Genomic DNA, 26,028 nt, shown 5'->3' on the forward strand with positions numbered 1-26,028 from the left:
CAGTTAAAGAGAATTGAGTTTAGTATCACACCCTTTGAGATTTTTTTCTCATTCTCGCAGCTTTTGTTACGAAGAAACAAAGAAGAAATGTAATAACGATAAAAAAATAATATATAACAAAAAACAAAAATGCTCAAGCTTGAAAAAAAGCGTTGCGGACACAGACAGCGTGTTTTTATCTAGATCTGGGATCCTTGTTTATCGAGGTGGAAATCCGCGTTTAAATTATTCGTAAAAAATTGCATACGTATCAACAGAGAGGGTGTGTAGCGTTGTACGCGGCGTTTAATTAACGTGACGATTGGGGAGGGGTTGTGAAAACTGCAGGCAGAGGAGGGGACTCGCACTCGAGGGATTTGGCGAATCTCCACAAGCCATATTCACGTATACACACACCCCCTCATGGCAACTGAAATACCGTAGATTTCTGAAAAAACGGAAAAGTACATGTTAAACGGCGATCCATACATTAATTATCACGAAATTTAATTTTGAAATCCTGATAAAAAAAAAAACAAAAAATATACACATACGGTAGGTTTTCCATTTCCGCTCAATATACGTTGTGTTAATGAATTGTACCCCCTAAACATAAAAAAGTAAAAATAATTAATGGAGTTGGCACAATATACTTAATCAATTGTTGTTTTATGTATTCGGGTTAACGAAAATTTGTATTGTCAACTACATGAATGCGATATTTAATTATAGTGAAATTCAATGTTGATGTATAGAAATAGCGCAAGTGTATTAAAAAAATCCGAATATAATGTATTTTATATTCAATTACGATGGGAGCTAGAATTCTGTATGCGTTCACTTCTATACCCGCTCCCACTTCCGATGCAAATTGGAAGAGCAAATTTGTGAGTTCCATGACTCTCGGTCTTCCCCTCTTTCACCATACTTTGCTAATTCGAACGAGATGAAAACATGTGTTATATGTTCATCACTTTATTGCCGGATTTTTTTTTTATCGAAACCTTTCCTTTATAAAACGGAGCTTTTCTGTTTACAATTTTGTTTTTTCTTTCGTTACTTTTTTTGTTAACTTTGTTGTACGGTGAGCTTTCATATATTTCCACTTCGTAATTGAGAAAGAAGAAAAAATATAAAAGAAGGAAGAGAACGAACGATGAGAAAAAACGAGAGTTGGAAAGCTTGTTTCCGCCAATTAAACTATGACATGGATCTTTCAACGTGGGCGAGCATGTTTCCTGGGCTAGTTTTTATCCCAGCTCTGATGTAACATCTGCAAGCTGTTATGAGAGCGCAAACAAATTTTTTTTAATGCGCGAGTGGATGAAAAGAAAAAAACGATAAAAAAGCATCCATTCACCCCGTGGTCTCTTTTCACGGGGAGTGTAATTAAGCTGCTGTGAGAAAAAACAAAGAAACGGGGTCAAGTCGCGACAGAGAATTATTCCTTTACGACGACACGTCATGAGGGTCAGTTCGCATTTCTACTGGTCTCACGAGCTTGCTTCTTCCGTTTGAATTTTTTTCTTCTTACATACAGAGAACATTTAACCACCCCATTTAAGCTCTAACGTTTTTGTCGCTTTTAAGACCGAGAGAATTATTTTCACAGTGAAGCTTGAAACAGTCAGCGATTTTTCACGCTCTTTAAGGATCCAAGCAGAATTCTTTTCACATTTTGAAAAACCATGTCAGAGATTCTTCATTCGGCTGTACATACTTTCGAATAGCTAGAGCTGTTACCGCGGTTTCGCTGGAATTCGGTTTTTTTTGTCGATATCAGATAGTAAGTAAAAAGATTTTTGGCGATCTCATATTTTGAAAGTCATTTTTTATTAAGGTCAGATGCATTATAGTATTGTTTTCCCACACTTCGAATACCTCTACTTTATCTGCAAAATGTTTCATTTGCACGAACTCTACTTGATTCCGCCCACGCATCTAAAGATGTTCCGAACTCAACCAATTGTTTTCATGCGTCTAACGATTTCGCAAACACATACGAAGATGCTCCGGACCCAGCCAATTATTTCTGTGGCCAATGATTCCGCATACGATGCAAGGGTCAGGGGGCGGGGTGGAGATATTGGATGCGCGAGAGCGACAATACCGTATAGATAACCTATCCGACTATGCTCAAAATAACTTTAAAAATTTGATACCTCGAAAAATATTGTGATGCGCCAAAATTCCTTTTACACGGTTTCTTATATCGTCAAAAAGAAGGTCTGTGTAAAATGTCACTAGAAATGCGTAGAGTCTGTATAAAGTCTCGGGACAAGTACATTGACAGCCTTGTCGTCCTCTGGCCCGAGCTTGCCGAAGTATAATCACATGAAAATCATTTTATCAGTAACTATGTAATTTATAACGGTGTATTTATTCTGTTTATATTGTACACGCACCACACGTAACGGATCGGAAATACCGGAAGTACTGTTATCTGAGTGCATATTCGTAGATGAAAGTGACATGTCCAATCATATGAAAATAATTGTTTATCACCTCGAAGTAGCCACACGGAGAGCGATTAACCGGGGCAATAGCAACTTGATAGGAATAAAGTCAATTACAGATATTTTTCCGCGCGTTTACTCCAAAAAATACGTCTCCTCTAGTACAACAAACAAAAATCCTACAAATGAGAGGGAAATCAATTATATGAGAATGAAAAATGTATCCGAAAGAGCATTCAAATTTGTTTATTTTTATCTACGTGTAAAAATAACCGAAATAAATTTCGTCCTCCAAAGAGGGGAGGGATGTCGTGCCCGTACATTTCACTCATAAAATAAAGACTCCATATATAATAAGCGCTCTCAGCGTAAATGCACTGACGCCGAAATATCGACGTTCCCGAGCGAGCGCATCGAATCTCGATGTCAGTATTTAAATTTCTAATAGGAATATCACGTTATAATCGCATATGAGGAGAGGAAGACCCCCGAATCTATTAAATTACCGACTACTAACCAAAAATCGGCATCCTTTGACGAGAATTCTGGCAGTTTGTTGATCTCGATGCAATAAAACCTCGAATTTGTAAATTCTTAAATAAACTAATTTTTAACTTGTTATAAAAGTATGAAGTTGGAGTTCAACTCTTTTTGGTCTCAATTCTTTAAATACTAGTCCTTGATAATTGGTTCCTTTGTGACGGTCACTGCGGAAACAACAATTGATTGGAATCGGACCATCCGTTTACTCAGGATCTACATGAAAAAAATTCGCAAAAATATAAAATTCAAATCGGGTTACAGGATTGCACAAAGCAGTGGCAATCAGATTGTTTTTATGTAGAAATGATATGGGGTAGAAAAAGTCATCTGAATATTCAGGTTAATTATTATAATAAGTTTGATATGAATATCATGTGTCATTTTGCTGGACCAGAGGCCCCCATGGCTCCGATATACCGCTGATTATCATGATTCACATTAGTATTATTGAAATTAAAATTACTTCTATTATTAGCCTCACTATTATTATCGTTGCAGCTGAAAGCTTTCTACGTCGATTTGCTCGTACCACTGGAGACGAATTTGGCGAAGGATACAAAAGTTGTGCAAAGCGAGCAAAAAAAATTTCTTCAGCAGCACAAAACGAGATCCGAGACTTACAGCAAGGCGGCAGCGACGATGAAGAAGCAACGGAAGAAGTCACGTGGTGCTAGCAAGAGTGGCTTGGCAATGGACAAAGAGCTGAAGAATATGCAGATACTTGAGGAGGAAAAGTCCAAGCTCGATGCTTTCTGTGAGCAGAGCTTGAAGAATGTGAGTAAATGAATTTTCTACACATCCATCATGGGCGCAACGGAGTAGATGAAAATTTCGATAGAATGTGACTTGAGCCTTTTTGATTGTTCATTCGTACGATAAACTCGAGTATTTCTTGTTGACGTAAACTGCCACGGGCACTTCGAAGTTTGCTAAGTTTTTTTTCTCAGTCAACACACGCTTTTTTGAAACCCCTCAACATTCTCCTCTCACTTTTCTATCCTTCACGAAACTCCCATCGTTTTGTTTTGCCTCTGCAAATTCTTTTCTTGTGTCTGATATACTTCTTTTTGACTTCTCTCCATTTTTACAACCCTCTCAAGGCAATGACCCAGGAGCGAAGAAGATATGGATTTGTGTTGGAAAGACAGTGCTCACTAGCTAAACACTACGCAAGCTTTCACGAGACTGCTCTTGCTGCTTTTCATCCCTCGGTCGATGAGTGGCGCGAGGTTGCCGCCACCAGGGAATATCTGCCCCAGTCTGTTGAGGATATGTTTGCTTCGAGACTAAGGGTATTTTTTTGAATACGTGACCCATTTCTTCTGATTATGCATTCTAAAAATTTGTATTTGCATATAAAAAAAATTGTTTTAACAGATTGGTATGTCAGGAAAATTACACAACTCGAGAGTCTCGTCAATTTGTTGATTATATTTTTGTTTAAAGCTAATTTATAAAAGTTTTAACTATATATAAATTAATACGATGCGTCCATTGACAAAACGTTTTGAACGTACGAAGTATCGTAACGTAATATCATTAAAAAAAATCTTACAATTACATTTGAGAAGCGATTTAACTCTAACATAGGCGAGAAATTTAATCCCCTCTATGTTAATCGATATTTTATCGTCCCAATAAACTGCAACAAGCACACTTTTCTATTCCCATCGCAACAGCAAGTATCGTTTTGGCACGAAGACGAGGAGAATTGTGGTTCCGAGTTAACGATGAGCTCGCAGTTGAGAAAAACGCGAAGCATGGACAGTTCTTGTCTCGAGCTTCGTCTAGGTCCACCACCGCCACCAGGTCATCCACCGTCTACGCTTCATGTTACTGCCAACAATAATCTAGCTCCAGCACTTTCGCGAGCCAAGTCCGAGGCTAATATTCATGCTTCATCGCTTTCTCTCGGACCTGGTAAGAATACTACTTTTTTCAATTATACGATATCAAAATAATTCTCCGCCCATTCGGCATCACGGTCTGATGATACTTTTTTACAAAATGATCTTATATAAAAAATACTTCATTTCTCCACGTCTTAATTATTTTGATCGGATGATAGGATATTTGATCTTGAAAACGAATGATATTTGGAAAAAAATTGGTGTTCGAAGCGCAGATCGTCGGTTTTTATACTTTGAGTAAAATGCATGCAATATCGGAAGGTTATAAAATGATTTCTCAAAATGTATTATGCATATAACTGTGTCACGACATTGTTAAAATTTTATAAGAGTAATATAGCTCACATATACATGTGTACAGTTTTTATAAATAGGATGCAGTGCTGTGGCATTAATTTGGTCAAAAGAGATCAAATGTTGTTAGCATTATAGCAATTTGACTAATTATAGCAATAAGTATCCACCTGCTATAGGTACATTCTTTTGAATGCACTGTCCATTTAATATAAAGCGGCTCATAATAATCTATCCGATCACGAACTGATAAAATCATTCAACAATATGAGATCATCAATTCTTAAACGAGCACTGCAATCTGGAAAAATACATCAAATTCAGTTTATTTACCATTTTACATCTATTCTTTTATTTATATTCAAAATTCTTTGCGATAGCAACAACTAATTTTTTTCAATAAAAAAAATACTGTCGTAGTTTTGACGCACGAATTTTACTCCACATATTTGTACGCGTTTCCGAATATAGGAATACACATAAGTATATGACGCTAAAAAAAATAAATCATATTGGAAACGAACTTTTCGAGTGGCACAGCAGCATGATAGGATTGTATCGTTGAACTGTTTATGCATGAATATCGTTCAACGTTCGTTTCGCTGCTTTGACCAAGAGCCCAGTTCCAATTGTTCTCCAACTCGTGACACTAAAAATATAGGGGTTCAGTCGAGCAAACACACAGGGTAGAGATCAAGTGGTCTACTCTCGCTCCGTTCTGCTTCCTCTCTGTTCACTTGTGTACGTGTACTTGAACGAATCAACGTGTATGGAGAAATGAAAAGGCTCTACATGTATGGCATTTGAATGGGGTTTTTTTCCCATTGTACTCGATTGCACATACAATCATAGGTAGTGCTAATGAAATTTGAGAGAAGTGGTGAATATCCATCACTTCGAAAGCTTTCCTAATTTTTCACTTTTCGAATATGATGAATTTGTACTGTACTTCTAACATTATGTTTGTTCACGATCGAAGTAGCACCATCATTATTGAACTGCGCTTAACTCAATGTAATGACGTTAGGTTTCTGTAATATTATTTTTATTTTTATTGATTTGTCATTGAATGTGGGGTTCAACTAATTCATTCATTCACAGTGTTTCACGTTCAGTAATAAATTTCTTACCTTCAATGACAATCACCTCTAAACAATTAGTGGAATGAAAAAATGTTTTTGATAAGAAATATTGAATCTGGATTAACGGTGGAAATGAAAAGTACCTTACTGGCAAATCGGCCGATCTAGGTAACAAATACGTAGGGAAAGGAAATCTATTCGCTGATTTCAGTGACGATTTTATCAAAGTCTGAGAGAAAATTCTCGTGTTATCTAGAACACGTTAAAAAGACGAGTCGAGACGTTACTTAAGGTCCGTTTGGTATATTTTTTGTTCTCTTTGCAGAGGTACCAGAAACTCCACCGCGGCCGAGGTCCATGGCACCAACTTCGCGGAGCAGCATAAGCGGCGGCGTTGGTGGGATTTGCGGAGTGAGTGGAGGTGGAGGGGGCGGAAGTAGCGGCGGGACCGGGGTCTCCATCGGTGGCTGGGGTGATTCGCCTCTAGCTCGTGCACTCTTCGCTTATCTAAGCTCCGGAGAGAATCAGCTCAGCTTCCTGGAGGGAGACCTTATCGCCTTGATGGGTGAGTGTGTCCATGTGCATGTGTGTATGTCCTTTGTGAAGTGGAAACTGAAAAGGAACAAAGGAAAAACGACAAAGAATAGGAAGAGTTAGGTAAAAAAAATCAACGAAAGAGAATGTAAAAAACCACATTGTTATCTCGCTCTAGATGTTTAAAGAAATGAAAAAGATGTCGGATTTATCGACATGAAAAAATACCGAATATCAAGACCATAGTCTCGTAATTGATTGTTTATGCCGTTTTATTAATTATTCCATTTCTCTAATAATTTATTTTAATGATTGTTCAGGAGACCGCCAGAAAGGATGGCAATTTGGTGAGAACCTTCGAACTCAGAGCTCTGGATGGTTCCCGCTTGCCTACACGGAAATTGTCATCGATGATAATCTCGGGTGAGTCTTGATAGAAAGACAATACATATCCACTCAAATAGGAAAAATCATAAGCTGTTGTACTGCATTGTTTTTTATTCAATTTGATGTTTTCCGAAAGTTTGCGATTGTTCCAGGATTTTTGGAAAACGCAAAATAAATTAAAATATATGTGTATTTCCAAGTTCAATGTTTTCATTCTGATTCCACCGGTGTATCGACACTTTGCTAACTTTTCATGTTCTCGAAAGACCTTTAGAGAACTGTCTTTACAATCACTCTTTTCTATTGTATTACTCGAATAAAAATTAACTGAATATTCAGCTGGTTAACGATATCCGAAGATTGATGTATTGCCAATTTCTTAATCGTACGAGATTCTAGACTCGCGGTAGCAACTACATTTATATTGAACTTTTTAGAAGTTTGGGAAGCTCTGGCTCTTTTTTACTCCCAAAAACTAAGAAATGTACTGGAGTTCTTTTCAATTTTCAAAAAAAAAAAATTCGGAGGCAAAACGGGGTACCCCTCAAAAACTCATGAATTTTTTTTTCTATGATTTTAATTCAATGCACCTTGGGTGCATTTTACACCCGTAACCAAGTGCTTCCGACTTACCACTGTAAGCGTTGAAAGCGATCTCAGCGCTTACAGCGCTCAAACGTACGTCGAACGCACCCTCTGTAATTCAATTCAAAATTAATTATATGAATAATAACGAAGATTGCCAATGTTTATTTTGTAAAATTTTTTATTCTTTATCTCTGAATTCAGTGCCAAAATTGTGCGGAGTGGACATATGATCCATGTGCAGGTGTAACCACACATGATGGTCCGCAAACATCTGCGATTACTGTCGTAGACAGTAATCTGTGAGGCAGTAATCGCAGATATACAAATACTTTTTGTATATCTATGCAAAAACGTTTTCACTTTGGAAGTGATGTAAAAAAAGAGAATTTGAACAAAACGAATTTAAAAAAAAAATCAAAACCCAAAAAAAAACAAGATATTTTGGAAAAAATATATTTCATGTTCTTTTCGGACAAGTATAAAAATTAAAAAAAAAAGACAAAAAAATTTCTCTCATTTTTCGGGTATCCCGTTTTGCCCCGGTCTCCCCTATATCTATACTAGCGTGGTCGTCATTTGGGTCACATATGAATTTCTCAAGTCCCCTCGTAAAAACAAAATCAAGGCACATAAAAAATGAAATGTGCAAAGTTGTAAGACACCCGAAAAATTTTAAACGGTGCCCCTGGGGGTTTAAATTTTGAAGGCAAAAATACATGTATTTTCTCATACTCTTATTTTATCATTTCTCTTACGTTTAGTATCAGTGAGAAAAATCTGAAACTTAGCCCATATATTGTGTATATTATGAGGTATGAAACCTATTTTATTTAGATTTTTCGAGCAACAACTATTGTCATAACTACAAGCTGTATACAGATAATGGCGTTTTTAACTTTTTGCGTTTTTTCCAACAAAGATTGTCTACTGATATTTTAATGCAATTTTCGACCTGACAATCGAATCCATGCATAACGGGAATGGTCGAATTTCGAAAAAAAAAATATAAAATCTCCTTATTCTTAAAAATAAAAACTTCTTTCTCAACGATCGTAGTACTCTGGCATATACTATAATTGAGTTGTCACAAATTGAAAAAAAAAACTTTCAGAACTTGTATTTTGCTTGGCAAATGTTTCCAACTATTTGAGGATCAACGTTATCAATTAGAAAAATATTTTTTGTAATACATTATTGTAAGCCATCGTTCTAGGCTCTGCTATGAGTATTTCTTCACTGAGTACATCAATCAGCGCCTGCAGCGTGAATTAAGGTAGTTCTGTATGTACACGTACAAGCTAAAAGTTTAGGCCGCGGCATAAAATAAGATCCAATATTTATACGGTGCTACCGGCTACACTATTTTGCCAAAGTTTGAACATTCTGCCTGTTCTACACAGTCACGCCTCACGCACGAATAGGTCCTCTATTGGGATCTGACATGGAGGCGTGGCCAAGCTAGAAATGGCGCATACCGGGGTGCAACGTACATGTATGTGTCACATCTTCAAGTGACTTGTGCGTGTGTTAGTTGTCCATGTTGCACCCCGATTGTAGTTCAAAATTTGACACCAGATGTCTCACGAATTTTGTCAGATCCCAATACGTATAGGAAGTGGCGCTGTAATCATGGCAACATCGTCATTCTCCATGTCAGTGTTTCTCGAAATCTTATTTATACGTTATACGAAAGAAGTTAAAAAGTGCTCAAATGGCAATTCAATCGAGAAAGATGGTCGAATATTGGAGAAAAAAGCTTTCATATTGTTTTGTATTGTGCCTATCAGTTCGCCGCACCGTACAATGTTGCCACGTCGTCACAGCTTCCACGGCTATCAACCCACGCATGTTATCACTTTGCAAGCTGATTGTGGGTATCCTAAGCTTTTTGCCATACTCAAACTCGAAAAATAATAATGGAAAAAAAAACTATAACGTAGATGTTTCAGAAGAAAACCAATAAAAATAACGAGAAAACGAACAATAAAAACGCAACAAACAAATGTATTGAAAAATCAAACAAAAAAAATAGTTGGGTGGGTCCAGAATATCTTTGGATATGTTGGGCGTTGGGCGATGATAATCGGAACTCGGCCTTAAAGGGAGAAAAATGATAGTCGAGATTTTTACGTATTATTACAGTTTCTTTGATTCTTAATTTCTTTAAAAAAATTTAATGCGGTATCTCGAAAGGCTCCGCTACTCACCCCGCTGGGAGCTGTGCCCCCCACCCGTTTACTGTCGCCATCCCGTTTCCGCATTATTAGCATCGATAAATAGGGTGAGCGTGGCTAGATAGTTTAATGAATTTGTGTTGTTGGACCCAAATTTTTTTTTTTATTATTTGCTTTGAGGGCCGTATATAGGAGAACCGGACAAATAATGTATTTTTTAAATGTGTTCGAAGCTCTAGTCTCTCCCTTTGAAGATCGAATTCCAATAAAATGCCGAATACTTATGGAATTAGTCATCTGTAGAATATCTACGCCAAATTGCAAGCAAATTTGCCAAAAAATACTGCTTTTCATAAACAACATCAAACCCCTGTTTCACCCCCTTAAAGGCTGAATTTCAATTTTTATCACTTTGGAAAAAAGTCTCATTTTGAGTTTTTTTTATTTGTTCATTTATATATTTGTATTGGGAGAAGTAGAAATATTTGACGTGTGAGAAGCGACATTATCTAGATTTTATACCGCTTCAACCATAGTACGAAATTTTGGGAAAATTTTAAAAAATATAGTAATATATCATCTTTACACTTATTTATACGTTTCAATATTGTCGGAAAATTCCATCATGAAATTATCTTGATGATTAAAAGTAACCCATTAATCGGTTGACTGGTATCGTATCATTTATAATATATATAAAAAAAATCGAGCCTAATCTGGTCATGTACGTATCATATTCGTACATATTGAAATCTCGTTATTAATTTTCAACCGATTTGGACAAAAACTGGTATAAAAGGGTTTTTTTATTCCGATTTCCGATTGCGAATCGATCTCCGGACTTAATTTTTACCTTGCATTTCTTGAAAGGGGTGAAAATCAAGGGTTGAGGGTGAAATTTTCAGATTTTCCAATGAGAAGCTTTTAAGCATTACATAAAAAGTGTACGTTTTTGGAGGACACCAAAGTCTTTTATCGAAATAAAATAAAATTGTGAAAGGGTGAAAAATAAGGGTTGGGAGTACATTTCAATAGAAGAGTCTAGTATCCTAAAAAACTCGGAATTTTCATGTAATATAGCATAAAAACTTCTCATTGGAAAATCTGAAAATTTCACCCTCAACCCTTATTTTTCACTCCCTCAGGAATAGTGAATTTTGTTTGTTTTCGATAAGTCTAGTATTCTAAAAAACTTGTAATTTTTATGTAATATAACATAATAACATGCCAGTGGATAATTTGAAATATTCACTTTCAACTCTCATTTTCACCCTTTTCGAGGGTAGCTAAGTGAAAATTAACTTTGGGAATGAAATTAGTAACTTCGAAAACCCCCAGAAACGAATTTTCGTGTATTTCGGTAATTTATTGGCTCGTACCAGTTTTGGTATAAATAAAACTGAAAAAAAGCTGATCAGTCAACCGGTTAAATATAAATCAAATATAAAAATATTTAGATCGAAAATACAAACTTTAAAAAATAGTGACAACGTATACAAAAGTTACACAAGTAGTGCAATCTATTATCATGCACAAGCGGCTTTTTATTTTCCGTAATAGGGCAAGAAACGGAAAGTTTTCGGTACTCGATTGATAAATTATGATATTGATTAGACGAGAGATGACGGAATTGGGATTGGATAATGCTGGCTATATCATATATTAAACGTTTTCTAAAATAACCCATACTTTTTTGTCGACATGTGTACCTATATCCGTGTACTGAACTTATTATGTAATATGGTTCAACGAGCATCGATGACATCCATACACGAATTTACGGAGCAGAATACATTTACGCACATCATAGTGTGTGCGTGCATATTTGACAATGATGTTAATGCGGTTGTACCAATCGTGACTACGTGAGCTCCAGTTCGAGATGTGATTTCACGAAAATTCTCCAATTTCCATTTCACCCTCGCGATAGTCATGGTAATTTATTGACCGGAGTTGAAAATAACGTATAAACCATATGACGAGTTATTAATTACGTATAAACTTTATTTAATTTTATTTTCCCCACGAAATATGTTGATTTGTTGTTGTAAAAAAAACTAACATTGTCAGATGGAGCATGAAAGCTTCATTTATGGTACGAAGGAATTGGGAAATAGAAATATGTGACCGTAGGTATACGCTTATTGCAGTTGAATACTTAACATTTACTGGATTTCATTTCAATTATAATGTCGAATGTACGAGTTTGAACGGGAAAATAACGAGCTTTATTTCGGTACTCGAAATTGCAATATCTGTGTAGTATTAGCTTTGGAGAGAACACACGTCTGTATATAATGCAGATAGAATTATATACTTATTATAGACAAGACCTTAGAAGCAAAGAGCCAGCTCTAATAATATTAAATAGTCCAATGTCTCGTATAACGAACCAATCTTCATTCGAATATATCTCATAAAATCTTTTGTCATATGGAAACGATTTATAGCCTGGCTATTATGTACGTAACTATACATGTATCTGCCGACATAAGATTTCGAGGAAAAGCGAGAGTCCCTGTGTAGGAGAGAGGGAGAGAAAAATAAGGGAATGACGTACGTCACGGTGTTGCCATAAAACTGCCGGCAATGGTTTCAGGACGGATCGTAAAAATCTTGAAATATAATAGGAAGACGTGATAACGCAGCTGAAAGCGATATTTCGAGGAAACATATTTCCTATATTACATAAGCTTCATTGAGAAGAATAGAAATAACAAGGATAAAAATCACTGCCTCGAGTAGCAGCTTGTGTTTTCATTCCTTTAGGCTTTCTCTTATCAAGTTGTCGAAAAGAAGCAATTGATTTTTAATAACAAAAACGTTTTCCTCTGCTTCGATAGATCTCCCACTCACGTAAACGATGGACGTTCGCCTGAACCAAGGGTAGGGCCGCCGTGCAAGCCACCACCTGCTCGACCGCCAGTAACGCCAAATCTCGATGAATTATCCATGGGCCACGGTGGCAACGCGAACAATAATTCCGTAAACACCAATATTTCCAATGGCACGCCGATTAATGTGCCGAAAAGCAATAGCTCACACAGCATCGCAACCCCTACGGGACGTCAGCCAAAATCTGTAAGATACACACATCTACGTATTGTTCTTTTCCCTCTTTCGTTATCCTGATAGCATAGGATCTTTTCGTCTACCCTCTTTCTAATACCCTAACGAAAGCATTACTGAATCGTTATTTACTCGAGGTACCATAAAAAAATATAGTGTATAAACGAATCGTGCTCAGAAGTATGTTTTTCCATGAAAAATAGTGTAAGATATGGAACATGCCGGATTCAACAAACTGATTTTTAATTCTCCTCAGAGAAATCACATTATTTTATAAGCGAATTGAGAACGTTTTTGTTCGGTCCCACATGTACTTTGCTACAGAAAATACCTTTCCAAAGTGTTAATCTTTGTTTTTATTAGAGATACAAAATACTATAACTTGATTACAGAATGATCTTTGAAAGAATTCATCGTTTCTTATTTGGAATATTCTCCATAAAAAATTTTGCGATTCCTCAGGCTTATTTTCAATATAAGTGATCGAACCACAGTAAATTTAGAATTTTCTCCTGTTTTTATTAAACATATCGTCAGGAATTTTTCACCATAGCTTTATAATTTTTTACCTTTCCATGAGGGATGACAAACTACGTTATTGTCATATTTCATTATCGATATCATTTCAAACGAAAATGATATAAGAATTTTAAATTGCCATGTCTAATGAATAGACTTCTAAACAAAGTAGAAGATAATACATAGTCGCTGGACAATTGAAATTTATATTGAAGTTATATGAGAATGAAGCAATATTTGACACAAAGATTGAATCTCCCTCTTCATCCTCGTTCTTTGTTCCATTTCTTCTTGATTGAAATGTCAAATTGTATTCGTCTTAGATCCGCCCGTCAGGCACCTTACCGGCGATGCTAGCAGGTGGTCGAAGGGTTCAACCTCCAGTTCCGCCGGTTCCCCCACCTCAGGCTGTAAGCTCGCTTCACAGTAGTAACGACAGTGGATTCTCGAATGAACCCCCGGTACAACCAGACATCGACTATAGCGACGACGATGCCATGAGGTAAGAGTTGCTTTTTCATTCACTCCAAGAACCTTTTCTTCGATTTTATTCCTTCCTACAAAATCCTCTTTCTATCAAATTAAATATATATTTATTACATAGTATTCCGATAGAGTTTTCTTTTTTGAATGTTCCTGCAAATTTTGGTTTTCATGTGATAAAAATAAACGTGACAAGACAAGATGTATTTTTTTTTAATGGTTTTTTTGTTGATCGATCTCAGATATTATTTTTGTTATTGTTGATATCCAAATCTTTACACTACCTCATTTCGGTCTTTCCACTAGATGGCATTTTGATAAGAATTTTTTGGGTATGAGAACTTTCGCCCTTTTATTGATTAATCATAACTCTATTGCGTCTAACTTTAAGCATAACAAATAAAACATTTTTATAATTTTTCTAATCGTACATGAAACTGCAATTTGTCTTGGCACGTAAATTTTTGACCCTGCAACCGGTAATCGAACGAACGACCTTAGTAGATTAGAGGTAATGCTTTAATATCTTTACGTCCTTGCATTTTCCTATTATCATCCAGCCCTCTTTTCGAAAATCCCTTAGAAAAGCTTTGCAAAATTGCTAATCTCGCTGATGCGCGCACTCGTACCGTGAGATTCGAATTAGGAGGCATTAGCCCAAAAGACCATTCTAAGGTCCGCGTGGACGAATTTTGGCCGTGATCCAAAGAAGGAACTTGACTTTCGCTCCCTCTTTCGCTCCCTTTCTCTTTTCCTTGTCAGTAATGTTCTCGATTCAAGCAATTTCATAGACGTGATCACATAGTGGTGGACCAAGACGATCTTTTCTAGCCTCGAGGATGCAAGGACTTAAAAAGAACCAAGAGAGAAAGAGAGAGAGAGAGAGAGAGAAGAAAATAGATTTCTGCGAGTGAACAGTTGGACGGATAAACGAAGAACCTCCGTGAAATCGAATAACGCTGATCCCGTGACTTTCGAGTATAAGATTTCTTCCGAACAATCGGACAATTTTCGTTTACTTGTATTTCTGGCTCGGCTTTTTATAATTGATCTACATTCAAATAATGGGCTGTAAAAATATTTTTTTTTCTGATCGAAATACCCTTCGATACAAAAATACTTCCACATCAACAAGGCTCCTAAATTTGTATCGCATATTTATGACGGTACTGGACTGAGGATTGTTCCCTCATTTCATTATAACTATTTACATGATTAAACGAACTTATCTGTAGGTAAAATTTGATTATGAACGTATTTTGCGCCTTTTCCTCTAAGTCAACTCGTAGTACCCCTACTTTACACTAGCCTTGCCACAATTTTCAGTGTTTTTAATTACCGTAGTACCGTCGCCATAAAGTATGTATTGTCATCCTTTAAAGTACTTTCATAAATCAATTAGGATATAATTACATATAAGGAAGGGTTGAGACCGATCTATTTAGAAGAGGTGCTTCATGCAACCATAATCGAACTTCACTTACTTTAATCATGTAAATTGTATTTCACGCCTCTTCCTCGAGATTAACTCGTAGATCTTCAAAGATTTTACGGCAGATAGCTACAAGAATCTTTATTAATACAACATTGATACAATATAGTGAGTAAATTATCTTTTATTTTACACATTTTACACCTCAGAATCGATTTGATATTTAACGAACGCTTTTGATATCTATATCCATTCTACATGTTGCTCAAGTGGCAGCATATCTAGTACTATACCCCGTGAAAAAATTAGTATCAATTCGATTTACATAATATAATGTATCTTACAACCAACGACTCAACGTTTGATTAGAAATTTTATTATGAGGTTTTTTGAAAGAAATAAATAACGAAAAATTATCTTAGCAGAGATTTCCTGTTCTCTGTATACAATATTTCAAGGTTGTAGCAGTGCATATGCCACGGTTCTCAAAGTTATCTTTTGTGGGATGTAAATGAACTTTCTCTCCTCCTTGACTATCTTGAGGATCTTTCCCTATATTTTCTTGATTACTGTTTGTATCAGATTCCTCACCGTATTCTTCCTTTTTTTTTCTTTCTTTCTTTCATTCTTTCTTTTTCGATAATTCATAATGACAGTTTTCTGTAAAACATTCGTAGCTCGAATCCCGGCACAAGGAAGTAGTATGACGATACATACAGCATGGTAACGTTGCTAGGGTAATTAAAAACTTTAAAAATTGTGGCGAGTCCGATGTGAATTAGGGGTAGTGCGCGAGTTGACTTAGAGAAAGAGATGCTAAATACAATCAACGATAATAGTAGATATGGGAAATCCACTTCATTCACAAAGAGATTTCTGAAAATAAATAATTGTCTTATTAAAAACAAACAATGGACGGTTTAGTTTGACCGATAATTGCCGGGAAAACCTGCTCCAATTTTTGCGCATTAATCAGCATATTAGAATAAAGTTTTCACCAATCCAAATATCTCTACTGTTTCGTTATTATTGTAGATTCAGCATGCGCTACCGTGGTCGATGGAATTAAAACGCTCGTGGCGGTGGTGGCCCCTTGCATCTATGTCTCTATCTTCTCTTCGATATACTACGAGAATGTACAACCGCTATATATATATATATATCTTTAATAGCCAATGCTAATTTTTGTTTTTTACTTCCGCGTTAAGTATTGAATGCTGCTAGTTGTTTTTGGTTACTACTTTGTTATATTGTAATTCATATTGTTTTTTTTTTTCATTTTTATTTTCCTTACGTTTCCGTCACGTTCGGGATCATACGCAAAAACATGAACGAAATTTAAAAAACAAAACGGATAAAACCTGTGATTCTCGAACCACTCAAATGTGATAACAACTCTACAAAATGATGTCCGTGGAATCGTAGACAAAGACGGCGAAAGGTCCGAACTGATCGAGTTGAAGCTGGGGATCGCGGGAAACAGCAGCATCAGCAGCAACGTCAATCATCGCGTGAGGACGATAAAAACTCGAAAGAATGGGAGAACAACAACGACTCGTGGAAGACAATACCCCGTGACGAGAAAAACTGGCAAGTGTATCGTAACGCGATGGATATCTGGGAAACGAACAACGAAAGTGAAAGAAGCGAAAACACTGGAGCAAACAAGCATTTGAGCACTGCTGGTAGAGGTCGAAGACACCATCAAGATCCAAAGAATTCTCATTCGGCCAATGAATATTCGACACCGAGTTACCATCTTAATTCAGATTGCGAAAGTTCTCGAGAGAAACGTTCGAGAAAGGGTGAGTCAGGGCGCAAAGGTGATTATGAAATTACGCAAAACTCCAGAAGATCGGAGAAAGAACACTCGCGTTATACAAACGGCGACGAACGTTCCGGGGACGATGGAAGAAGAAAGCAGCGGAACGGTGATGAGGAACGTCGAGAGATTTTGAAACAAAATCACGACATGGAAGACTCCGAAGACGAAGATTTGAACGGAGCAAGGAATGACTTGAACGAAGATAACTACGAAACGAGTACTGGTTACAAAGACGATTACGAAGATAAAAAATATTACGAGAGACGAGATTATAGCGATGAACGCGACGAAGCGTCTCGCCGTTACAAACAGGATGACAACAATACGAGAGACGAGCATAAGTACGAGAACGAAAAAAGTGACAGCGATTCGTCCAGTACAGATTCTGATACTTCGACCATAACAATACCCGAGACTGGCCGGAAAGTTGAGCACATTGCCCAGAAACTCGAACAAACTGCCCAAAAGTATGCCCGCGAGCATAGTCCACCCAAGTTCGTTGAACGTCGACGCGGAATTACAAATGATTCTGGATACAAACAGCAGCAGCAGCAGCATCACCATCAGCCGGAACATCAGCAGGATCAGCACAAAAGAAGCTTGGGGAGAGATGAAAAACCACCTCCCAGTTACGAGAGAACTTATGAGAACAACAATGAAGGAAGATCAAGAAACTCGCAAAGATACGAGCGAGGATACACAGTCGACAGAAGCAACAACAATAATAATAGTAGTAAACAGCAGCCGACGCAATCTCGAAGTAACACTTCCGGCACTCTGGTCATCACGAATTCCGCCAACGGCTCCTTCGAGAGAACGTCTTTTGCGAAAAATCCGGAGAGGAAGAGAAACATCGGGGAGAGAGCGAGTTCGGGACGTAGATTCGACAACCGGCCCAAGCCACCCTTCGAAGATGCACCGGAAAGGCCAACCCTTGTTCGTCCATCGATTTCTGACTACCGCGAACGCAGATATTCCGAGAAAGAGGAGATTTACGGTGAAACATTGAGATACTCTGGCAATCCGTCGACACTGGAGAAAGATCGTGGCTATGAGTCGAATTTCGAGACGAAACTCGAGAGAAACAAGGTGATGGAGAAAGTTCAGCAAGTTGCTTATAAAGTTGGACGCGAGGGTGAGAGTAACAATGGTAAGAATAACAATGGGACTAGAAACAGAAATTCGGACATCAATGATACGAACAATAATATGTTGAAAAACGATAGAAAGAATGGTTCGCCTAGACAAACAACTACTCTTGGGCATTCGGCACAGACCAGCCGTACATTCGATCTCGAAACTAAAAGTCCCAAATTTGTCAAGAGAACTAAATCGTTTTGGCGCTTTCGACGTGATTCTGACGTTCTTGAAGGCATGGCACTCTGGCAGCACCGATCCCTCGTAGATATTCCAAAAATGTTGAAACACGAAACCAACAATGAGGAAAATGAAAATAGAATAAAAGAAAATTCAATTAGCTGCACAAAAACGATTACACCCGAAGGAAGTCTAGGTTCCGCTAAAAGTATAGGAAAGGAATCGCGAAGCAGCGATAATACTCTCACGAACGATGAGGTTGTTCTCGCCAACGATAATCGGGATCATAGTCGTTACGACGAACAACGAGAACAACGTCAGGATGAACCGAAACCTGCCGAGAGAATGCACGTCCCTGACAAATCGGACTATTACGAATCTGATTTTCCAACACCCGCCGAAAGACCAAAACTCGTCGAGAGATCAGAGTACCGAATGCTACGAGAAGAAAGATCACTCTTTGTTGGTAATGTTTCACGTAAAGCGATTATCGAGAAAGAACGGAAGCGGAGTCTTGAAGCTAAGAGAAACATGGTAGTCGCGGAATTAAAGGAGAACAACGAAGCTGCCAAAGGCGAGAGGAGAAACAAATCTTATGGAGATGATGATGATGGACTTATTCAAGGCTTTTCCGAGACTGAAGGTTCGGACGAAGAATCCACTTACAGTTGTATTATTGTTAAGGACCAAGCTGTAACAGAAAAGACCCTTTTGCCTAGAACAAAATTGCGTCGAGATAGCGAGAGAGAAAAAAATACTTGTGGACCTTGGTACGATCTTTGGGGTGTCGATAATTCTGTTACTAAGAAAAATAAGTAATTCGGATTCACTTTGAAACAGCACTTGGAGGAAGTACGATCATCTATATATACACGCAAATATTTTTATTTTTTCATTTTTGCTATATCAATATTTGTATATGTATTTGTTACATTTCCTATTATTTGTTTTTTCTTAAATTTTATTCGTATCGTTAGCTGCTTGCATAACTGAAATGATTTTTATCTTTATTCCTTGCTAAAGACGAGCATAATTTTATAACAAGTTGAAAATGATCGATTCTCATCGCGCTCGATCATTCGGCGTAGCTCTTTTGTTCTTAGGATATCACAATATTGGTATATCTTCGATGTAATTTGGCATACGTTTTGGAATTTTTTTTATGAGCAATTTGTTTTGCAGTTGTGAGGACAAAGTTCTGAATTCATATGTACAATTTATAATTGTTCGTACAACTGCATTATATTGCATTTCCAAAAGCTTAAATTACTCTTTCCAATAACGAACAATATTTTTCCTTTGTGTCCTGATGTTTTCTCGGATCTGAGAATATCGTAGAAAAACAACTTAAATTGCATTCCTCAGGAACAACGCCTTTGCAACAGTGAAACTCCGAAAAACGAAGACCAACGATCGTTCAGCACCGGCGCTGTGATAATTCTAAAACTCATCGAGTTTCATCTTACCAGTCTTAGGTAAAACACCCAGTCGAATATCGAATATCTTTTCCAACGCCCTAATCAAAGCTCTGTCGTTTCTTTCACGAGATACCGAAATTTCACGAGTCGAATAATTCGTTACAAAAATAGTTAATCAAACACACACGCAACACAATCACGATCCAGAATTAGACGCGCGGTTACATAAATATCCGTCCAGGTGGGAGAAACAAACTCGTTATTCTCTCATCAAGAACTTTCAACACTAAAAAAAAAGATAATAAATCAAATAACGGCTAATCGTAACAACGAATCTGCCATAAAACTTTTTTATACAATTCTTATTGTCTTTGCACTTTTGCTAAACAAAAAGAAAAATTTAGTTGTAGATTTTTCGGCTTAGTGGATCAATTTGAACCCTAGCCAGCTAGTACTCGCCAAACACTTGCACTCTGAAATTTCAGGACAGATGCTCCTTTGTTGCCTTTTTGTGGACCAGAAAACACTATGATGTAAAGGAAAGATCATGAATGATGAGGACTTTTTCCATTGCAAATTCATTCTTCTGTGCGTTTTCTTAGGCCCTATTATTGTTATTATTATTTTCTTTCTCAGCCTATATTGTTCGAACTAAGTTCATATAATAAGCTACGGAAACAAGTTGGAGGGAAGAATACTAGTACGATCGATATCAACCAAGCGAGAAAACCACAGGGCTTCATTTTAAATAGCATCAGGTTCAAGCTGCTCTTTCTCTCTCTCCCTTCGTTTTTTTTGGGTAACTCTTACGTTTAAACTGGGGAACGATTTTTTCTTCTTTTGTAAGCAACAACGAAGCACTCGTAGGAAAAGCTCTTGATACCCTCGATAGAAAAAAATCTTCAGTGTGCGCAACTCTATAACCTTGTGAAGACTTTTTAGCGTAAAAACGAAGGGAGAGAGAGAGAGAGATGGAGAGATAGAGAGACTAGTGTCTTATATGCCCTTCCTGACTGCTTTATTCTGTTTTAAACTTTTCCTCATATTTTTTTTTTCTTTTCCACACTTCCCGTATCTTACTTATTTTTGCTTGTCTTCTTTAGTCTGTGGGCCGAGGTTTTTCGCCACTCTCAAACGAGAGAGTCACCATAGTTTTCATGATGCACCCCTGGATTCCTTCACGAGTGTTATGAAAGTTTCATTCGAAGATCATAAAACGTCTTTATATGTCCGAAAGGACGAGAGACAGAAAGAAAGCCACCTTGGCGACGTCCTCGTGGTGTCGTAAAATTTCAACTTCACTCGTTGGAATACCCTCCTTTGCTCTCTTGACTCATATATACATATAAATAGAAGAAAATTATATCACCGTTGTTACTCGTAGTCACTGCTCCCAGTTGTGACCAGCCGTCGAACTATATCCATTTCTCTCTTATCCACTTTTTCTTTCGAAATGTCTCCATTACATTTTTCTCGTAAAGTTTGCTTTTCCCGTTTCCATGCTCTCACTTTGCTTCTCTTCCTGCTTATTTGATCATCTTCAATTCCACAAAATGTTGCAGAGAGATAAGGAAAAGAGTTCATGTCATATAAAAAAAGGAATTCTCAAAATCAATCTTGTCTAGTTGTGTTTTCGAAGTCGACCTATAAATAGGCATTTGTACACAGGAACTAAATGAACTAGAATTTCTCACAATCCAAAATTTGCTTCGGTCCAACTTTACCTATCTTCTTCTCCTTCTTCTGAACATCGAAAACAACAAAAGTTTTTAATAAGACTTAGTAATCAATCAATAATTTCCGATCGATTACGAAATACCCGTCCACAGAAGGAGACCAATTTTTTGGGAAATATTTTAAAAAATTGCAGAATAAAAATATTCCTACATCGATATTTCTACTCTGCTATACGAGAGATAGTTTGATAGTTTCCTATAAAAAATTGAATACGCAAAAGCACACGCACGGATAAGTGCGCGCATACACAGACTCAAAAATAAGTACACACATCATTCAAGTCTCATTGGTACACTAGCAGTGGTCATGAAGAGATGATGGAATGAAAAAAGAAACGAACGAAAATTATACTATTGAAATTGAAGAACGAGGGCAAAGGTTAGAAAAAGGTTAGAAAAGGATGCTTCTTCGAAGTACAGTGTCATGAGTTAAGATACAAATGCCGTTAAATTTATTTAATCAGGTAATGGGAAAACTGTATTGTGCTAATAAAATCAAAAAAGAATCTATTGTTTGCTCTTTTACTTATTTTATTGTCTACTTTGTCATTTATAATATTTTGATTCGTCACACATATACATAAACACGTTACAGTTAGGTGCCACGTATACGGATATAACTCATGAATGAATAAAGTAAAAATAAAATGTTAATATATCTGATAAATAAATGTTACATCGGTGAGAATGGATGGTTGTATCGGGCAATGCATCATTTGAATTATAACAGAAAAAAAATTTTTTTAAAAATACGATTTATAATATAATAGAAATACATTGTCTTCCCAGGAAGAAGAAAAAAAATGTAAAATAAATTTTGCCCTTGATGCTTCCAGTCCATTTGGGTAGGCTAGATAAAAATCAATATGAAGATGAAATCGAAATGTTTTTAATAAAAACCACATGTATATTAAAGTTATTGGATTAAAATTTTTTCAAATCCAGAATAGATACCCCCTCAATCCCATTTATTTCCTGGAATTATACAGGTAAGTCGATTTCACTACTGATAATTACTCAATTAATTTCTGGGCAGTCATCTCTTCGTGAAAGACTTCCAAGCGGTAAATTTTTCAATAGTTTTTCAGAGTGTATTTGGTACGATACATATATTCTTTGCAAAAATATTGTTTCACTTCACTCTCCAAAATTTTGGCATAACTCGAATTTTTTATCATAGCTCCTAAAGTACGAAAGATTTTATATAGATCTAAAATAACTGGTTGAATATGAGTCTAGTTTTTCTCATTCAGATAAATATAAAATTCAACGACAAATTTGAAAAAAATGGAGGAGTAAAAAGTTTTTTAGATTGTATTATGTGTTAAATATGGAGATAAGTTCAAAAATTAATTTATCTTGATTCAAGAATATTTATGGTTCTTTCATATGAAAAAAGTGAAATTCTAGTTAATTTAATATTAAGATTGAAATTCGAACTCACATAGTTGTTTATTTTGAATAAATCATAGATTCATGACAACGAGTACACATCTAGAGTCGCGGCAGCGACTCTGAGGCAAGTACATTTATGTTATGACAAGTTGTTGCCAGAGACTCTTTACCGGAGCGATAGCATTTCCAATTCTTTTCGAAAATTTTCAAAATTCATTTCTTTAATAATAGATTAATTATATTATTTCAGAGAATAGTGTAAGTTGACGTATATTTTTTATTTTTTTTTTCGATTGTGACCTCTTCGAACTCTGTAGCTCAACGCGTTGAACAGATATTAATTATTCAATTTTTAATTGCATCAAAAAATGGGTCGGATTTTTGCCCACATTTTTGATATTTCTTTAATGACAAATCTGGTGCCATAATACAAGTATTTATCTATATATATTTACATTATGACATATGGTGTCTTGTTTAAGGTTAACCTATTGCAAAGTTCATTATCAGATACAAACGTGATATTTTTTTTTTCATAGTTAAAGTGCACACGAAAATGCCTGCAAAAATTTTGAGCCCATTATCGACTAGTTATAACAATAAATAATCGATAAAATTTCGAAATTTAATACACAGCGTATGGAAAACCGCGCTCCAACAGAGACTTGAGTCATGAATAACTAATTTTTTCGATTAGATATGTTTTAAAAAAGAATTCTCAAATATTAAAAAAATAATGAGGATCATTTTTGAATTAAAAAAAACGAAGTGTGCCGAACAAATAAAATAAAAATCTTCGGTTTAGTCGAGTAATTACGTGGTGTGTCGTCGTCTTCTGCTACTACCGCTCTGGCTCCGTAAAGATAGCAACGATGCATATCCTCGAATAACACGGAACGGATTCGAATATGTGAACTATCATTGAATAGTCGAATTGAGGGTTCTTATCCGAGAAATAGAATGGTAGGAAAAATTTATTTGTTTGAAGACAATATTTTTGGTTTAGCCGAACATTGTATCGATCTATGGTCAAACATAACCTCCTTGCACAAAGGGATGGTAAATGGTAAGCAAAGGAGATATAGCGTTGTCATATGTATTAGTATGGCTGATGGACGATGTGAGTCAAATGAGAATGACATTAAAAAACTTCATAATAAATGATATTCCATACATCTTCATGACGCACACCTGAAAAATCATGGACTTTCGTAATACTAATAAAATAATATATAAATCCATCATCTATAGTTAATTTAAAGTTTTCAAAATAATAGGGTGTCTCTTGACTAGCTGCTGCAATAGATGAACCTTAAAAGTTAACGAGGTTATAAAGATCGCGAATGTGACAGTTCACCGATACTGTTCCAATTTTTTTCCGGTTCTGTAAAAAGTAGATAAAAGCAAGACAATGTTTTAGTGAAAGTGGTGAGAAAAAGTGAAGAAGAGGAAAAGAGAAATAAAGGCGGAAGAATCCAAGAGTGTTGTATAATGGAAAATAAACCGAAAATTATCAACAACGTTCGGATTGATCGAATAAAATATTTAGAAAAGTCAGAGATTTTTTCTATATCTATATATATCTTGAGTTGTAGTCCGGATTGTGAAACATTATATAGAAAAAAAAATCCATGCCTCCGCTCTTTCTCATCAGCTCTCTCTCTGATTGTATCATCTGACTTGTCGATGTTTGTTATTAAAGAATATAATAAAATAACCAAAAACAGAAATGACGAAGGAGAGCAAGGGACTAAAAAAATATAGAAAAGAAGTATAATCGTATCGTCTGTAAACGCATGACAGACTATTCGAACGTGCTTGATTACAAAAGTTCTATGGGCAAATCGAAACTAAGAAAATTAGTATTTTTTTCGTTATGCATTGGTGGAATTTTTTTTTTTTTTTTATAAAAAAGACTAAATTGATAATCACGAAGAGTTTTCACTTCAACTCCAACAAAATATAGCACTACTAACCTATTCTATTACGGTAAGTTGATGATAGATACCTGGTTCAGTAAAAATACAGAATTAAATAGAATAACGATACGATAGGATAAGATTAGAATAAAGAAAGTGGTTAAGAAATTCATTATAATTGTAGGTCAATTAAATGTTTACACAAGCGAATAAACGCTCTGAAAAGGCTTGTGTAAAGTAATTTTCATATGAGTTAGTTGACTTATTTGGTTGACTCAATTTTGGTCACTCAAGTAGTCGCCTCATAAATGAAACAAAGTCTCGGTATAGATTTATAAGCGAAAATTACCCAGACTACTTGAGTAACGCGGAATTGCACTATGAAAAGATGTGAAAGCACAAGGAATCAATAAGTCCATTAGCGAACAAAATTCTCAGACTGTTCTTGGATGAAAATATTGGGTTGGCTTTTAATTGAATATTAAGAACAATGTCTGACGAGTGAAATCAAGTCTCCTCAAGGCTCGACAGACAATTCTCAAGCCGGAATATGTTCATGTCAGTAGCTGTATTAATGTGTGATTGAGTAAACAAGATTACCTGTGTTATTCAGGAGGAGGTTGATGAGTTATGTTAATCAGTCCGAATGATTATTTTCTGATCTTGGTATTATTAAATCAATGGTAATGCCGACACTTGAACAGAAACCAATCGTTAATTTATTACTTTACTGAACAGGATACAACGAATACAGAAAAGTTTTCTTCTCATTCTCAGAGAGTCCCGAACGAAGCGAGAGAAAAAAACACACCCGCAATCAACAGAAAAAAAGAACATCACCCCCAAAAAACCACATTTATTTTATAAATATTTCCTGACTACATTCATCTTATTTGAACAGTTGATAATAAATCGCATTTCAATAAATTTTCGAGCGGATTCATCTGTACAATTTCGTTTTTTTATGA

General features: G+C 36.1%; 1 protein-coding gene across 1 annotated transcript in view; it reads left to right on the forward strand.

The window, feature by feature from the left end:
- IRSp53 (Insulin receptor substrate 53 kDa) overlaps window positions 1-22,661 on the forward strand; it is a 205,927-nt gene extending 183,266 nt beyond the window's left edge. Inside the window, exons 6-13 of the mRNA XM_043425960.1 lie at window positions 3,477-3,752; window positions 4,079-4,270; window positions 4,658-4,898; window positions 6,590-6,829; window positions 7,119-7,221; window positions 12,791-13,028; window positions 13,859-14,037; window positions 16,876-22,661. Coding sequence (XP_043281895.1) covers window positions 3,477-3,752; window positions 4,079-4,270; window positions 4,658-4,898; window positions 6,590-6,829; window positions 7,119-7,221; window positions 12,791-13,028; window positions 13,859-14,037; window positions 16,876-19,411 — 4,005 coding nt within the window. The 3' untranslated portion in view covers window positions 19,412-22,661. The remainder of the gene's footprint in view (window positions 1-3,476; window positions 3,753-4,078; window positions 4,271-4,657; window positions 4,899-6,589; window positions 6,830-7,118; window positions 7,222-12,790; window positions 13,029-13,858; window positions 14,038-16,875) is intronic.
- The last annotated feature ends 3,367 nt before the right edge of the window (window positions 22,662-26,028 follow it).

The sequence above is a fragment of the Venturia canescens genome, chromosome 8 (genome assembly GCF_019457755.1).
Source record: "Venturia canescens isolate UGA chromosome 8, ASM1945775v1, whole genome shotgun sequence".
NCBI classification, from domain to species: Eukaryota; Metazoa; Arthropoda; class Insecta; order Hymenoptera; family Ichneumonidae; genus Venturia; species Venturia canescens.